The sequence below is a fragment of the Empidonax traillii genome, unplaced genomic scaffold (assembly GCF_003031625.1).
Source record: "Empidonax traillii isolate 1590-97213 ecotype Southwest subspecies unplaced genomic scaffold, ASM303162v1 scaffold56:size2478089, whole genome shotgun sequence".
Classification (NCBI taxonomy): domain Eukaryota; kingdom Metazoa; phylum Chordata; class Aves; order Passeriformes; family Tyrannidae; genus Empidonax; species Empidonax traillii.
Window position 1 is genome coordinate 2,188,186 of NW_020955249.1, and position 18,615 is coordinate 2,206,800.

Consider the following 18,615-nt stretch of genomic DNA (forward strand, 5'->3'; position numbering starts at 1 on the left):
GATCCTTTTCTGGCATTCTGCCCTATCTCCTTTCTCCCACCTCATGTGCTCTTGCTGCTTGTTATACAGAATCCCATTATTCTGTGCAGCTATTTCCTTTCCATATTTGTCTCTATTTTATGCTGACAGGAACAAAAGAAAGAACAACTTTATTATAAGGATCTATTTGAAAGTCAGTATCTCACTTGCTTCCCCGCACTTAGAATTGCATCTTATTGCCCTGGTTTCTCCCCTCTCAATATATCAGAGGCATATTAATTCAGTTCTCAACATCTACTGACACAAGGCACTTGCAATGAGGGATTTAGCAGTTAAGGTCTTATGTCTCCAATTATTTTTACTGAATTGCCTCTTCTTCTAAAATTTGCAGTCTTGTTAAAAGTACATTTGAAAAAAAGCCACAAGTTTGCTACTAGCTATTTCCAAGTAATTAAATTCATTAATCCAAACAGGGACCAAGGGAAATAAAACTACTTTCTCCTTCAAGCTTTTTCCCCTCCTCTTACTCCATAATAATTATAAATGCTCTTAACCCACTAAATATTACAACCAGCAGTTATTAATTCTGCTTTTTGCTGTCCCTACCTTTCTCTTGCAAGCCTTAAAACAGTAATAGCCCTGAAACTGGAAAAAATGAAAGAGGGTTCCCCCCACAATAAATATAAAACTTGATCAGCTCCTCAAAAAACAAGCTGTTTGTTTTTTCCTGCATTTTTAGTTCTCAGATTTTTAGTTCACAGCATTCAGATTTACAGTTTTACTTTTTCTCCAGCCTGCTTCTATCATAATACTGAATATTTCATTTCTATCATCACTACCGGAAAACGTGTTTTGAAAAGAAGATGCAGAAACTCACACATCCCAAAACCAGCCACACACAGATGCACAGTAGCTAAGTTTAACTGCAAATTCAAAAGCCTGTGTAACTAGAGCTGGTTGCACAGCAACTTGGTGACTAACTTCCTAAGGAGACAGCTGGCAGATTTGCATAGCTGTGTCTGCTGATGCATTTGCAGAGACAGAAAAAAGGAGAAGACAAGACACAGTGACCGCAGCGACTTGAGGCTCTGTCACCCTGTGCTTTCTGTCCAGCACAGGGCACTCAGATGTCCCACCTTCACTAAGTGCAGGTTCAATTGAACATCTAATGTTTAAGATACTCCATCCTCGTTGTAGTTTATAGACAGATGTCTGCTCTACAGAAATAAGCAGATTAGAACAGGCCTGGATACTGGCAGAGTTAGAAATGTACTGAATGAGCAGATACACACCTCGTCAACAGCCTCAACACTCATAAAAGGAGTTGTGTACTAACACAGTGAAGTTAAGTGCCTCCCTTTCTCAGCACACCAAATACCCTGTACTGTGTATACAGAGTAAGCTACTTTTGCTCCTCCCTGATGCCCAGTGGGACAGATTATCTATGGCGCAGGCTGCAACTATAGCAGTTTTTCCAGCCAGGCTCTGCCTGTTTGTCCCCATGCAAGAGCTGTGAGTCACAGGAAAAGGCCCAGCTCCCAGCAGCACCCAGAGCAAGGGACATCTATGACTCCATCAGCACTGCTTTGCAGAACCACTTGGGGAGCTATGTCCTATGCGAGCATGCAAGAGAAATCCTCGTGGGCACACACAAAGATTAAGGCCTGTGAACACTCCAACCTACACAAATAGTAACGTCCTCAAAACACACCTTTCCCTTCCTATTCAATACAATACACACAGCACTGGCAGTACAACCGTAGACACGGCTCCAGGCAACCACCAGCATTTTCTGCTGCACATCCTCTAACTGAGCTCAGTCAAGTCAAGGGGCTCCTGTTATGGACACTGCGGGCCTGTTAATAATTTTATGGCCCATACGTGGTTGGAGAGGTTGCACCAAATACTCTTGCCTCTCACTGATAGGCAAACAAGACAAATCCCTTTGTTCTCTTGCCCCCCAGGGACCACACAACCAATCTGCCTGGCATGACCTGTCATTTCTACATCTAGTGGAACTGGAGAGAAGATAGCAAACATAAGGATTTTCCACTACAGCCCAGTACACCTAAAGCCTTAACACAAGTTTCCAGCACAAGTAGCATCAGAAAGGGAAAGTGAACTTAATGAAAAATGATGAACTGAATCGTAATCAGAGGTGAGGGTAATAAAACAGAGTTGCCAGAGTCAGGAGTTAAGTTTCATTACAGAATTTTTGTTGCTAAACAAAACCTTGTAAGAATACAACAATTTTTCCCAAGGAACCACCCTGAAATTCTGTGTCTGGGCACAGAAAGGGTTTTTTGGCACCACAAGAGGTGTGGAAGGCAGATGATGAATAGGATGCATGTGCTCCCCATTTCCCTTGATTGAAATACACTAGACAAACGAGTATAACAACCATACCTCCTTCCTGTAAACATGACTTCAGGATACTTCTCTAGCATACAGCTGTGATCTCAACACAGACCCTTTAACTCTTCCATCAGGAAATTCTCAGGCAGTCACTTCCAATCAGCAAGAAAGAATGCTATCAGCGACAACTTCATATCTGCCAGCCCACATTAAGGCCAATAAACAACTAGTTTCCTCTCAACAACAACAACAACCCCCTTTTGTCATAGGGTGGATACCTTCACCAACCCTTCAGGATCCACTGCAGGGGGAAAAATAAGCAGAGATAACCAGAAAGTAGCTTTTCAAGCCAAAATACCCTCCCCTCAGAACCTGGGGGTTGTGGTAATCCCCTTTTTGAAATGCTAATGTCATTACAACCATAGCACCAGAAGACAAGTGGTGGGGCCTGGAGGGGCCTGGGTGACAGAGCCTCTGCTGTGCCCTTACACAGATGATTTAAACTGGGCCTTTTGTAACCCTCCTCCCCAAAGCTCCTTGCCCGGCATCATGCTTGACAGGAGCTGCAGCTGCCATCCGACCCTCCCGAGGAGCAGGGGTGCAAAGATCAACCTGATGAATTCATGCGTGCAGGGCTGGGGCTGGCGGCTGCAGCCTTGTGTTCTCAGAACGAGTATGCCAGGACAAAGATGGGCTCAGGGAAGACTTGAAAAAAGACAAAGCTGTTCTCTTGCTACTGCTAAAAAATAATTGCACAATAGTAAAAATCATTATAACTGGTCATTAAACTGGGCACAACAGATATGGGTATAGGAGAGGCACAGCTCAAAGAAACTAATCAAGATAAATACATCTATCCTTAGCACAACAGAAAGCAGCTCAGCCTCAGGAAGGAATCTCTGTCATGGAGAAAGCTACTCCAAAGGGACAGAGAACAGTCAACTTCCCTGGCAAAAGCAACTGGAACTAGCTACTGTGGGGAGATGAGAGACCAGACCGGGCACCACAAGTTTTATCCTGCTACCACATGCTATGTAAGAACTGACAGATGGTTTCCAGAGGGCTTTCATTTTGTTTTCAATTCAGTGTTCAGTTTTCATTACCTCCGATACCAGTCAGGGAATCAACAGGGAAAACCAAGTAATGATTCTGTTGTAAATACTACAGACTTTACTCCAGTAGTGTTTCCTGCAACTTACCATTTCCCACGGAACCTCCCACTACAAGAAAAAAAGGATACCATCAGCGCAATGGCTGAGAAGTAAATCAAGCTAAGTTTTACATCAGGTGAAATACAGCTTAACTGGAAAAGCAAACTACAGACTGAAACATGTGCCATTCACAAACACTGCTGCATTTACAGCAATTCCCACTTCACCATGAGATGGGCTGAAGCTACTCTAACACCACAGTCAAAGCCAGTCAAAGAAGGTGATTGTCCTGCTCTGCTCTCCACTGGTGTGGCCTCACCTTGAGTACTGTGTGCAGTTTTGGGCATCACAATATAAAGAAGACACCAAGCTATTAGAGAGCATCCAAAGGAGGGCAGCAAGGATGGTGAAGAGTCTGGAAGGGAAGCTTATGAGGAGCAGCTGAGGTCACTCAATCTGTTCAGCCTGGAGAAGACTGAGGGGAGACCTCATGAGGTCACCATCCCCACGAGGGGAAGCATAGGGGCAAGTACCAATCTCTTCACTCTCAGGAGTGACAGGACTTAAAGAAATGGCATGAAGCTGAGTTAGGGGAGATTTAGGTAGTATATCGAAAAGTTTTTTCACCCAGAGGGGTGGTTGGGCACTGGAACAGGCTCCCTGGGGAAGTGATCACAGCACCAAGCCTGTCTGAGTTCAAGAAGTGTTTGGACAATGCTCTCAGGCACATGGTGTGACTCCTGGGGTGTCCTGTGCAGGGCTAGGAGTTGAACTTAATGATCTTGATGGGTCCCTCCAAACTCAGCATATTCTACGATTCCATGAAATAATATATAAGAGCCCCATATCTCCCTGCCAGAAAAGAAACCTTAAAAGTTCAGTCATCCCATTTCTGCATCAGTGTTAGAACTCCTACCTATAGAGGAGTAGCTGCATTTAATGAGGAGGACAGCCTCTATTGCCATAGAAAGAAGAAAGGTGACAGACCACTCTGGAAAAAGAGATGTGTTTGATTTCATTTGTGCAGGGTGCACACCGGCAAGCAGCTTTGAAATGCTGGTTTCAGTGGCAACATTTTAAAAAGAAAATCACAAAAGCTCCTGTTCTGCCAACACTCTCCCTCGGTGCTACTAGCTAACCAAAGTCAGGAGAAAAATTTCCTCCATCTGAAGCAACTAATTAAGTCAAGAGTTCAGCGGATGGAAACAGACTTAATGATAAGATGCTTCCCTGCTGTCAGAGGATGTAGAACAGACATTCATTTTCATCCTCTCAAATCTCTCCACGGCAGCTGATGCAGGCAAGCATGAAATACTCCTGACCTGCCACAGACAAGTAGCAAGTAGCCAGAGGTATGCAGTAAAATAGTTACAGATTTGCTCACCTTGACTGCAATCAGAGAATTAATCTTGTCACAATATCCTAATCAGCAGCTTACCTCAGTTCCTTTTTGTTTTACTAACAGCAAGAATCAAGGATGTTAAAAGCAGCCCTACCTGTGTACGACATGACATGCTGCAATGTCCCATTTCCCCCACACTGTCACACCACTGCCTACCCAAGGACTCAACTCATGCACAGGATCACCTCGTGACTGAAAAGACCTGGTTAAAATGGAACCAAATGTGACCAAGGTCATACTGATAGAAAAAATAAATTTAAAAAAAAAAAAGAAAAAAGGAAAAAACAAAACACAAAAACAGTGCTCTGAAAAGGTGCTCAACCCTGAGAAGTCTCCACAGCTGGAGGCATGTGCCAAGAGGCAGTCAGTTCTCCAGAGTGCTAAGAGGGGGCAGAACTCACAGGAGCTAACCTCTTTCAGCACAGCACCCACACTGAACTTGCAGTGTTTACACCCATCAGAGGCATGGCCTAACGCCAGCAGACAGGGGCCTGGCCCCACTGCACACACCTCCTCTCCCACACATCGGAAGTGCAGCGACACTGCATGACTGCCAGTCTTGTCATCTGCCTCTATTTGTTTCATTACTGCTCCAGTGACAAAACTGTACAAGAATCATGTACCAATAGAGAACTCAGCTCTCCCACCACTGTGTATCTTCTCCAAGCATTCCAAAAGAGGAGTCTAGCTTACTAAATGCTATGGAAGAAACAGTCACCATCAAAGCTTTAAGTTGACAACTGTCAACTTAAAGATAACATTCTGAGAAGTAAATGCAAATAAAGAGACAAAGTGGGAAGGCTCAAAGGTCAACCCTACTTTGGGCTAATGGCAATAACATTTGCAGCAAGACTAGTTTGTTGGGAACAGCAAACAAGCAGAAGACTAAAACAATAAAATTGGAAAAACAAATTTGCCACCTTCACGGGTTTCACTAAGACTTGTACTCAAAGGCAAAGTCATCACAGTTTGTGACTACATCCAGATTTTTCAGCTTATATACCAAAAATTAATTGTTTCCTCCTTTGAGAGAAAAGTGACAGTTGAACCTAAACACTCATATCATAAAACTTTTATGTTTTCTTAGTATCTTATAAACTAAGCAAACACCCAAGAAAGTGTTTACAATGAAACCTGAAGATTGTTCTCCAGAAGTATTCAGCTGTTACTTTTGCTACAGGAAAGCAAAAGGAGTGACAAAATGGAAGTACTAACTTTAGGATAACATATAGCATTACAGTTACTTTACATACTTCGCCTGTGTGAAAGAGAAGATGTGCTGCAGCATAGTGTGCGGCTCAGCACAACTCTTACAGTACTGGTCCTCTTCAAGAAGCACATCAGAAGACCTAAAACTTGAACTAATGGAGACAGGTTACACAACAGGGGCATCCCTGGGGCTCCGGGTTTCAAAGATAGTTCTTCTGAAGATACAAGTGGAGTGGGCCCATAGAAACTGCTGTATCAGTAGCTGTGAGTTTTGTATGACACACCAGAAGCACATTCCTAAAGGCCTCTGCAGCATCAGCTACGTTTCCCAGAGATAAATGTTAGTGGTCCAGAATAAAGGCAGCACCAGAATTCCCTAACCCACTCTAACATATTTTCATTCCACACATACAGTGACACACAGACCCCACCACCAGCAAGAAGTGTCGACAAGGGTCAGGCAGCTTTAATAGGCTTATCTTCTTTACTAAAAGGGTTCTCTACAGTGGGTGAAATAGACAAATGCAGGATGGAGAGAAGAGCAAAGCAGCTTTTAACTATAAAACCAAATACAAACTAAGAAAAGCTGAACTTTGAGAAAGTCAGATACCACTCTACACATGGCAGCAATTTCCACTTAAAATTCCTCCCTGTATCTTCCTTCAAACACAGCTGCTATATGGTCTTCCACAGTTTCTCACTCCTCAGACCACCATCCATGACATTAGAGCACTTATAGACAGGCACAGCCAGTGCTCCAGTAACTGGCATCTTCACCCTGTTCTGCTTCTGCCTTCAGATTTCTGCATTGAAGCGTCAGGTCCTGGAAGGAACGCACACTTTTTAACCCTCTAGTTCTTAAACTCTCTGTCAGTGTCTCACTAGTCAGTCCTCTAGCATATAGAAAAGCCTCAAACCCTTGATGTTGTAAAGGCATCCTCCTGCATTAAGATACTCTTACCTAACCCTTAAAAAATAAACACACATATATAGATATTTTACTAGAGTCCTCCCTCCCAGGGCCATACTATTCTCAACCATTGTAATCTGCTTGCATAACTAAAACACTACTTTCTTTTAGGATTTGCACTTAACCACCAAGCCACTAATTTGCTTTTTGAACCACTGGGATATTTTCCACAACTCCACCCTCCTGCTCTACTGCACTCCTGTCTCTCTGCTCTCCTTCCTAGAATATTATTCTCTACCGATCCTCATTCACCTTCAATCTATTCTACCATCTTCCTACAAATCTCCATTTGCATCTAGTCCTTTTGTATGCCTACAGAGTCTCTAGACAAATCCATTTCCTTTGAAATATTCTAGTTTTACCTAAAACAGATAAACTTTATCTGTTGTCTCATCAGCTGACATCTCTGCTGAAAAAGCAGAAGGAAAAAAAGTTGCCTAAACAACATAATTGATAAGATCACAAAACAGTTTTATTCTCTTTCTGATGGACATTTTTATGAGTGCCTATGGGTATGTCTGATACAACATTCTTTATACACCTTGTTAATCTTTCTCAGGACATAGAAAATATTCTTTCTAGCCAGAAAAGCAGCAACAGCCTCTGACTTTCCAGTTATGACCCTGCATATGTCAAGGCTTACCCTGTTCCTTCCCTGACTGTGACTGCAGCTGAGAACTCAAAACAGCATCCACTAGAGGTGCTTATCTCACTACACAGCAAGGTAACATTTTTCAAACAATACATACTTCTCACTTTACTGACAAATAAAGTATGTATCTCAAAAGCAGCAGCAGTGTTTGTTTCTGCTCTCAAACAAGAAAGCTTTTTCCCAATTGAATTAAGATGACTGGCTAGACCTAAAATGCTGAGCCCACAGGATTTCAAGATGCTCTTTTGTTACCCTACTGTTCAATTCTTTGGCTTCTGCTGCCACTGAAATGCTTCTTACTATGCCAAGGGGATAAACACACCCTTACAATCACAGCATGGTCCTACAAAGAAGGAACACAGGAGGCATCTCCATCTAGACCAGCCACGTCAAAGTACACAAACAATGAGGGACCACCCCCACAACCTCTAGAGACTAGGCAGTCTTCTCAGCACAGGAACTCCAGAAGTTCCTCTCCCCCTTACATAATAAAAATATCACTGTACTAGGCTGGGCCGAAAGCTCATTTTATTCTTCAACAGTTTAGCAACAAGCCCCCTCTAGCCCAATCCACCTAGCACATCCTATAACTCATCTAAACAATCCCATACCTAAGGGGTTACTTGAAATCCCTTCAACAACATTTGGAAGCAAGCAATTCAACAGTCCTCAAACTCCAGTAAAACACTTTGCAGAGGCAGAGCCTCAGGGGGATTCCTGTTTGCAAATGAAGACGAACACTCCCCAGAGGTTTCAGTTTATTAAAAAGAAAATGTGTTTTTAGATGCAGATCAGCACAAACAGATAAGCAGGTACAACCCCTTGAGACAAAGCCATAATCTTGTCACTGGTTTCCAATTACTCTCACAAAGGTACAAAAATTTCTGAGCTTGCTGTTCAAGTACCTTTAGAATCCTATCTTTACTCCTGACAGTCAGCAGCTTATTATGAACAGTGTTTTAGCAATCCTCATGTAGACACAGATTGATGGGTTTAACACAGAGCCTTGACAGATTCAGCAACAAAAGCTGAAGACTCAACAGCCTACAGCTTTCTACCTTACCCTACCACTTGTTTCTTCCTTATCACCCATGTCAGCATGTTGAGGACATATCCACAGTTTTACACACCACACACCAGCTATTCCAGCAGTATTCACCCCAGGCTGAAGTTTGCCACAGTTCCAGAGCAGATTGACTTCTTGCTCTACCATCGCCACTGCAGAGTCAGTAACAGCTGGCAGCATAAACACCACACTGTTTGTGGTGCTACAGCTTAACATAAGGGCTGAAGAAGCAATGGCAGACATGGGTTAGACAGACGAGAAACATTCCACATATCCTAAAAACACAATGTCTCAGTTGCAACGATAACCAATGTAAGATTCAAAAGAGGCAGAAATAGGAAAGGAATTGTCAAATGGCACAAGGTGATAGCAAGCAAACTTTCTTCTATCCCACTACCAAGACTTTTCCCATGATACAACAAACAAACTCAAACTCTTCCCAAACAGTTGGCTCAAGCAGATAAAGAAGGACTCAGTGATAGAAGGAAGTTGTATAAGAAGATAGAGAAGTCTGCATCTTCAACCTTGTAGGCAGCAGTCAAAGCACACCAGGACAGTGATGAGTAAGAACCTGCACTGTAGTTCACAAGTAATTTCTCTTGAGGAACAAATGCTGTTCAGCACCCCTCCTGCTTCCCTCTACAACAAAGTTCCTACTAGTTTCCATCATTCTCATTCTAAACCAAGAAGCTAGGGTGAATTGGACCAGATAACTCTTGAGGTTTTTCCAGAAACAGCTACTTTCCTGCTAGCAACTGTGGCTAAGAATTGAAAGCCCCTTAATACTATGTGTGCGTGATCATCTTCTCAGGAGTAAAATTCAGACATTGGATAAAAATTGATGATTCAGAGGATTCCATCAGCTCTTAACTCTCACTTTCTAAAAAGCAAAATTTCATAGGTGGTAAAATTTCCCTCCCACACCTTTAAATTCCTCATTATGAATCCATTCCCCTCAGACTTTGTTCCAGTATTCGTCTTTTTTTTTTTTTTTTTTTTTTTGAGAAGGAAAAAGTTCAGACTGAGCAGATCAAATTTCAGAGTTTAACAAAGATCTACAGAAAATTTTATATATTTGGTACAGATAAGGAAGCCAAATAAGCTTCCCAGCTTCTTCCAAAGTTGCATTCATCCATAACATGTATACCGGAAAGATTTTAGACTTTTTCTGAGCACATGAAACAACAAGCAGGAGTATCCAATGGAAAAGATCAAGACTCGTGGCCTGTGATTAGATGTTCACCTTTCTTGATTAAAGGAAAAAAAAAAAAAAGATTTTTTTGCCTCAGCCTGTCCTGCCTTGTCCTCTCAATACTCTGTTGGCCTCAAAACTCTCACAAGCAGCATCTCTCTCTCCATTTTAATGAAGTATTTATTCTGATTTCTTATTTTCTTGAGTCACTTAGAAGGCACAGGGATCCCTTCAAGTACAACGAAACAGATGAAACTGATCTTCCTCTCAAACTGAGGGCAGCTATCTTTCCCAAATACAAGGGTCAAAAATGGCAATGGGACATTGCCATTGCTAAGATGAATCTTAGCCTATCCAACACAACAAGAATTATAATGAGAATCCTAGCTCATAGGTGCTTATATTAACCAGTAAAATACCACACTCATTTCTCACAGTACAGCAGTGAATATAAGTTTACTCACATCCAGGTCCTTTGGATTTTCTGAGAAAATCTAGGATAGACAAAAGGAGAATTCAGGATTATTATTAAGCTATCATGGTTTGAACCAGCAGTTAGTTAAAAAAGCTTTAATTCATCCTTCAGCCACTAGAACTGGTTAAAATTAAACAAGTTATATGGCTTCTTGAGATCCCTATTACTCCCTTCAAGGCAGTTACTTAAATAACACTGCATGGATCAGTGTGGTAGCAGTGTGAATATTATTATTTGAATAGTTCAATTCTAGACCTGTCTGCATCTGCTTCCTAGCCACTTTTGTGGCCTGGTCCTTATTCTGCAGCTCCTTACCATGCTCTTCCATACCCCTCTGTTCTTATTAAGTTCTCCAAAGGGACTGGAAAGAGGAATTGCACCTGAAAATGCTCTCCTTCCCTCCAAGGAGAACACCACACTGCTTTGGGATGACCCTATAATTTCTCAAAACCTACACTTACGTGAAGCATACAGGTTCGAATCAGGATCCCCTGTTCATGCATGACACCTCCCCACATTTCTGTCTGGCCATCCAATGCTATAGTGTCCTTGTTTTCATGACCGCTGAATTCACCCCTAACTATACTAATGCCTTCCTTTCAGCTGCATAATCAGCAACAAAGAAAACCTCTGCTTTGCACAGATTCCCAGAGAATAGGAACAAGTCTGAATCTGCTCAAAGACTGGAGTGCACTCTAACAAGCTGTTCTAAGCAATGCAAACAAATACCAGCAGTATCCAAGAGCTTCTGTGCAGAATAACCTTGGCACTGAAAAGACCTTACAACAGCAAGCAGCAGATTGCCTGCATTTGCGTCAGAGACAACACACAGGAATGAAGTTGTTTCACTTTAATCAAGCTCAGTTTATGACTTCTACAGCAATCTTAAAAATTAAAGAGCTAACTTTATACCATTTCACATGTGCAGTCAACAAAAATGAGGCTGTGTCTAAATCTAAATGGACTTAAGATTTACTGAGCCTGCATTATCGTTAATTTTTAAAGGTTAATGTTTAAACTCTCTCCTTTATGGGTATTGATATTTGCTTAATTCAGGATGTTTAATACTTTTACCAACACATTTACTTGCATTTCCCAGGACCAGGTGATGCTATTGTCAATAATGAAAAGCCCAACCTATGTTTTGATAGGTTTCTGACAGAGCTAGTTATGCATCCAAGAAAGATTACACCATTTAGAACATAAATCATAGGAAGCTTTCAGAGTATTTTACAGACTACATGTTAAAATTTAATGAACAATTTATTCTGATCCACTGTCATTCTTCCAAAAATAACCCGGCCACACATTCATCTCATTGTGAATGAGGTATAAACACAAGGCCTTCAAGAGCGTGCGGATAACCTTAAGGAACAGAAACAGGAGGAAGGGGGTGGGGGGATTAAAACAAAAAATAAAAAAATCACAGCAAAAAAGAAAGAATGGAGAAGTGTTATCTGTAGAAATGCAGAGAGAAAGGTTGCCATTGCTCCTCTCCAACACTTAAAAATTCCCCATCTCTATCTACTAAGCATCCTGGCTGTTAGCTTCATTCCAGATGAACCCTCAAAGAAAACAGAAGAGAGAGACAAAGATCTAAACCTCAGTATTACTGACGAGCTTTCCATGTCTCCTAGCCTTGTAATTCCATTATTTCCCCCAAATAATCTTGGGGAACTTGCCAGATAGGGAAAAAAGGTACAACGGTGATAAAGCTAAAATAATATTTCTGAACAACACTCAAATTTCCATAAATTCTCTTCTGGCATAGCTTCACTGCTTGCCCATCACCAAGTGCTGCATTTGTTTTGTATTAAAATATGTGCATCGGTTATTTTTATATTCATGGATATCTTCCCACGAAGAGGGAGCAGTTTCCCCAAATTCTGCAGTGTGCTTCGTGACTAAGCAACTTATCATATTTGTCTCATGGCACTAGAGGATATTAGGATAGATTGCCTGAGACAAAGTGTTGAGGATTTTTCTTAAAAATCCATACATAAATAAAATCAAATCATTACTAGAGGACAGAGCAGATGCTTGCTGACTGAAAATGAGTCTGCCCTCTGCATTAACCACATGACAAAGAGAACACATTCCTGTCCAAATCATGAGTATACCTCTAAGCTTCCTGGAACTCAAGCAAAATTACTGCAATACAATATACCTCATACGGTTTTATACATAAAACCCACAAGCTCTGCTTTCTCACTCAGAGCTGAGCCAGCCATTGTCTCCATGCTTATATATCTTTTTATGAGAACATTCTTCAGCTTTTGTAGCAATTGTGAGCATGCCACACTGGCCCCACATTCAAGATACTGTATTAAATCTCTTGGCAGTAATGCTTATCTTGCTTCATGTTAACATCGCTTTGCTCTGCTTGCTCTGAATGACTTCGCTATGTAAAGTAATAAAGTGAGGATGGCAAGGTGGTTGGGGGACAAAGACGAGGGAAAGATGATTTTCCAAGCACCTCAACAGTACTCTTTGTTTCTCCATCTGGCTCTGCGCTCCTCAGCTGACTTGCTCATTAATGTTACTCAAGGCCAACGTGCTGCTGCAGGTGCAGCTCCCTGGGCCCATGACGCATCGCTGAGCACCCCCGTCCCTCCCAGCATCTGGCAGCTGGGTTGCTACCTCCCAGTCTCAGAAAACCCGTATGTGGAAGCACTCCTTAGCAGGCCCTTCCCCAGGACTTTTGACCCTGCATTTCTTGCCCTCTGCTATGATCCTGGCCCCCCTCCAGTTTCTCACTTCCCCTACAGGAAGTGGTTCATGCCTAGCTACTATAATCCTATTTAGCCGATGATCTGCCTTCATCAGCTCACCACAGCTTGCCGCAGATTCTGAAGCAAAAAGAACAGAGAAAGGGAAACACAATGAAGGACCACTCTTGGGTCTTCTGACATGCTTAACTAGTGCTTTTGTGATGTTACTGGATGCCTCAAAAATGATATTGAAAAGGCTTGCCAGCATTGTGGCAGCTTTTCCCTATCCAGCAGCTGCGTGCAGCACATGGCATTTGCATACTGATTACAGACTCAACTGAAGGTGCTGCAGTATGTAATGGGAGCTTCAGATGGGGAAGGTGCCTGTCTCCAGACCCAGGCTGGGAGGCATATCTGATAGGCCTACATCTAAAATGAGGCAGTGACACTATCACCAACAGCAGCAAGGCTAAAAAAAAAAAAAAAAAAACAAAACAAAGACAAACCAGATACGAAAAGGCCTTGTGCCTTTGCTGCTCTCAGTAACTGTTCATGCCAATTTGTCACTCTCAGGTGTGCCACCCCCACCCTGCATTACCTACAAAACCAAAATCAGACAAAGTAAGACATATAGGTCTGGAATACCTGATTTCAGCAGCCTTTCCCTTCCAACTCAAAGAGCCAGAAATACTAAAAGGAAATCAACAACTTATCCAGCAGTTTTCAGCACCAGCAGGCTTTTCCATACAAGATCACCTCAACTGTGAGTGCATCTGGCAGCTGGCATTTATTCTGCTCTACCACACGGAGGCCTGTCTTCACTGATGCTGAGGAGCGTTGGTCATGCAACCTTTTCAGGTGCCACAATATGTCAGATAAATAGAACTTTAAAAAGTTATGTCAAGAACTGAGGTTTTCTTTTACAAAGCAAGCTATTATTCCACATTGCAACAGCTGTGGAAGTCAAACCTATGTGCCTTTTTGGGACTAACCTCCTTCAAAGCTCTGTGCAAAAGCACACAAAGTTATTCCTTCCATCTCATGCCACCTATGACCAGGCATCTCTCTACAGACAAAGAATATATCATGGCTGGTCTGAGGAAAAAAAGACATGCTTCAGGGTATGGTGGGTAAACAAGCACATACTTCATATCACGTACTACCTTCCAAGCATTCAGTATATTTTCTTCTTTCACTCATTTCTAAAAGGCAGATCCCTCATCTCTGATGACATATCATCCCATTCCAGTGCTATTTACACTATTCACAACATTTAACCATCACGGAAACATCAAGAAAGAGGGAAAACTTAAGCTGAAAAGAGGATCCAACAGAGGGATGCAAGTAGCAGGTACTGAGCTGTCAGAAGACAGCACACAAGGCAACACTGAACAGATTCACAAGCTGTGCAAAGAGCTGAAGACAGTCTCTGCTTCTATTACTTCACGTGAACAGTTGCTATAGGGCACACAGATAACACTGTCTACACTAGAATCTCATTCAACCAAAATATGGCCCATTCTCTTGAGATGGCCCAAGTGCCCCCAGCTGCAGTGAAGGGATGAGAATAGCAGGGGAAAAAACCAGCAGGAATCAAAACTACAGGATGAAGGACAAGCACTTCTTTACTAATATGCAAGACTCGTTCAGTTCAGACACTGCAGGCTGCTTAACAAGTAATGGAATTTTTTCCTGTGAGTACTGAGAGGTGTATACAAATGCATCAACCCTCACTAGCCTTCTCATAACAATATAAGGCCACCCCCATACTTATACACCCCGTCCCTGAAGCATATATAAAGGTTTCACTTACCCGTGGCCTCTGCTTCCAAAATAAAGGAGCCAAAGATAATTAGCAGACGAAACAACCCATGGTTAGTCAAGGCAAGGTACGATCCTGTGTTGCTCTTTGGTGCTACCATTCCATGGCACATCTTTTACCCACCAAAGTTTCTTTAAAAAAAAAATCTGAAGGATCTGGTTGATCACGAGCACCTTGGTCTACAAAAAACAAAGACAAGGCAAGAAACAGTAAGTGTTGAGCCAAACACCCACAACCCTGGAGAGGGAAAGGGGAAATTTAGAAACAAAAAGCAACCTTTTACATGTTCTAGCACTTAGGAATTTTACCAAGTATTCACAGTTCACAAGGTAACATGAGCAGAAAAGGCAATCTTCTACACAGGAAATACTAAAAGGAGCTGCATTATAGATACAAGACCATAACTTTTCACTTACCTGCTAATGTTTCAGATGTGAAGACTGCCTACCCCACAATCAGTTTTAGCTTTTCCTTTCAAGACAGCCCCAGAGGACACACCATCTGGAGGACTTAAAATATCTTCAAGAGATCCAGTCTCGCACCACTTTTCAGAAGGTCTTCAGAACAAAGCAAACTGTACTAGACAGCTAGGATAAATATATCAAATGCTTCTTCAGCCACCTGGAGAGGCACAGCAAACCTGACAGCCAGCCAGCAGGAAAACACACACTTAGGAGGAGGAATGTAAAACAACTGGCAAACCTCAGGTATAATGTTCTGACAGTACAGAGCACAGCAATTAAAAATGCAGGATATGACACTGCTCATACCTGAGGACTGAGGGATTCACCAATAGCCTAGCAGACACTGTCACAGCAAAAACACTCGTACACAAACAAAGCACAGCTAGGAAATACAGCAAGCACAAAGCTGAAGCCTTATTATTAATTAAGACCCAGTCGAACACATATTCCACCAACCTACGGTTTTAACCTGCATGACCTCCAATGATAACTTTGGATCTGGATGAATAACAGTGTCATGCATAAATACAAAACTAATGAAAGAAAGTTGAGACTAACAATCTGTGTGTACTGAAGGGGAGCACTGGTATAAAGACAACTGTGTGAACGATGGAATAAGAAACCAACCAAATAAAAAACTCAACCAAACAAAAAACACCCTGGAAAAAACTAAATCAACCAATAAAATAAAACCAACTATAAAAACCTCACTTGAAGACATTTCAACACTTTATCATGCTATTGCTTTCTAATATAAGGCTCCCAGGTGGAAACAAAAATTTCAGAAATTAATGGTTCTTTTACACTTAACAAGAATAATTAAGTTTTGAGGGGAAACTCCATTCAGCCACAGTTTCTTCACATAAATGAATATTCATACTGAAGAGGGATTAGTGTTTTTTTCCTTTGGCCAAGTTTCCCAAAGAAATTCAAAACTGCTGGATAACTCCAAATAGATTTGAGAAGTGCAGAGGTGGGTATTCTACAGTTTTGTACCCTGTAAGAATGGATGGGACACCTGCATTGACATTCCTGCTAGGGGGGAAGGCAGTATGACTTTCAGATCCTTAGGTACCTCTGAGATGAAAGCAATACACCAGCACTGACCAGAGAAACACATACTTAAAGAGACATAACTCACATTTCCAATTACTCAGGCAAAACAGTAGCTGCATTATGGGAGGGAATATGCAGACTTGCTGTTAAACCTGGTAGTGAAAAGAGGGTTTTTCCTTAGTTCCATGTCACTACTATGCTCGTATTTACTTCATGAAATTCTTCTTTCTATCAAAGAAGAATTCTTTCTCTGTGTACATCCTGCCTGGAAATGTCACTTCAAGATGATATTTAAAGTGTCATGAGGCAAGTCTGGAGCTACTGCTACAATAAACTCTGTGTCTACCCCTTTTGTTTCTTGCTTCATTTGCAGGGGGAAGGAGAGAAGTGAATCTATCCCACTACACCTGTAGCACAGCCTATAGATTGCTCATGTCTTCCACAGATAAGGAGCCAATGCTTTATTCAGCAAACTCTCACTATGCAGAAAGGAATAACAATGCTTTCACTTATGTGCTAGGATTTCTTTGGCAACAATTAGACCGTGGAATGAAGAAATACTCCGTGGGAAGAAAGCTAAGACAGTTAATCTGTACATCTGCCCCCTCCCCTCAAGTCAGATCTCTCACATGGAATTTAAGTTCATATTCATCTGGAAGAAGCCAGCATCTGGCCTATACTCCAGGTCAGCAGAGGGGTGCTTATTTCCAAGAGTCACTGCTCAACACAGAATCACAGTTCTGACAAAGCAATGCACCATCTTCAACAAATGCTCTTCTGATTAGATCAAGACAGGTCTGTCCTCCCCATTCCAATTTAACAAAGCCTCATTAATGTAACAAACACTGAAAGTCTTGCTAAGGTATCTTTTAGAGGTGGCCCTCCCTGCCCCTGGAACAGTGCATGCCAGGTGACATATCAGGGGCCAGAAGGAGAGGTAGGGAAGAGGGCATGCAATTGTCACAGAATTTACTGAGCCACCTGAGGTGTCCTACTTTGCCCCAGAGATGTTCTCCTCTCCCAAAGACTGCACCTGGAAGTCAGCAGTCCAGTTCTGGTCTCTGAACAGCAAACAAGTTAGAGATAACTAAAACAAGAATATCTTTTGAGGGAATCAGTTATTGCTTATTCTTGAATCACTAACAGATTGCCCCAAAGCATAGCACTGCTCCTCTCCTTTCTTCTAAAATCAGCCATGGTTTCCCCATCTCTTTTCAGCTACCAAATCATTCAAATCCCAGGTTATCAGGGATCCTGTCTGCCAGAAGCCTGGGGCCACCCCACCAGGAATGCTGTAAATTGCTGCTGCTATGTCTATAGCAACATCCCACTAAGCTGATTTAATTCAGTGTGGGATTTGAAGGAGACACAAGGGTAGCTGGCCCATTCAGTGGACAAAAGCGTGGACAAACCCCTCAGAATTGTTATGAGACAAAGGGCACAGGTACTGCTTTTAAGGATCCTCCCTTAGGTTTCAGCCAAGTTACAGAACTTGTTCCCAGCCTTAACTGATCCTTGGGAAAATTAGAAGATGAAAGAGATTCTGACTAGATAAAGTATCTTTTCTTCCCAGAGAAGAGCTGCTGGTTTGGAAGCTATTTAGACAGACATTCAATTCTCTGAAAATTGACTGTTGTTTTAGCACATTCCTTATACCTACAGCTCAGAGGGAAGCAGCTTCCATAACAACTTTCCAGGCCTCCACCGCCTGAAGTTAACTGGAGTGCACTGTAGAGCACACACATTATCAGAGACATACTCTGGGGGATAGAGCTTAACAATTCATGGGCTCATGAATCAAAGCGATTCCCTGTGTACACACACCATTAAGGAATGGGCTAGTTTCTGCAAGAAACAATGAGGCAGAAGCTGAGAGTAAGCAGCACAAATATGCAGAGCAAGAATATTTCAGACCCATTTCACATGCCGCAGCCTGGACTGAAGGGTTATTCGAGGATTAAGTTTAAACAGAGATGTTTTCAAAGATAATATTTAGTATAGCCAGCAATTCCCATAAATAGAGTAAGGAGGGGAAAAGAAATTCTTCTCTGTTAAAAGTACATTAACTAATAAAGGTGGTGGTTTTTTTGCTTTCTTTTTAATGTGAACCT

At 42.0% G+C, this 18,615-nt stretch overlaps 1 protein-coding gene across 10 annotated transcripts in view; it reads right to left on the reverse strand.

Annotated features, from left to right (window-relative positions):
* SUSD6 (sushi domain containing 6) overlaps positions 1-18,615 on the reverse strand; it is a 112,489-nt gene that overhangs the window by 34,749 nt on the left and 59,125 nt on the right. For 8 of the 10 annotated variants that reach the window (XM_027879709.1, XM_027879710.1, XM_027879706.1 and 5 more), the window contains 2 exons: positions 14,976-15,157; positions 10,441-10,470 (listed from right to left, as the gene is read on the reverse strand). In XM_027879709.1, coding sequence (XP_027735510.1) covers positions 10,441-10,470; positions 14,976-15,096 — 151 coding nt within the window. In that variant the 5' untranslated portion in view covers positions 15,097-15,157. Of the gene's footprint in view, positions 1-10,440; positions 10,471-14,154; positions 14,216-14,975; positions 15,158-18,615 lie in introns of those variants that run through there. The other 2 variants (XM_027879713.1, XM_027879715.1) reach the window with 2 other exon arrangements.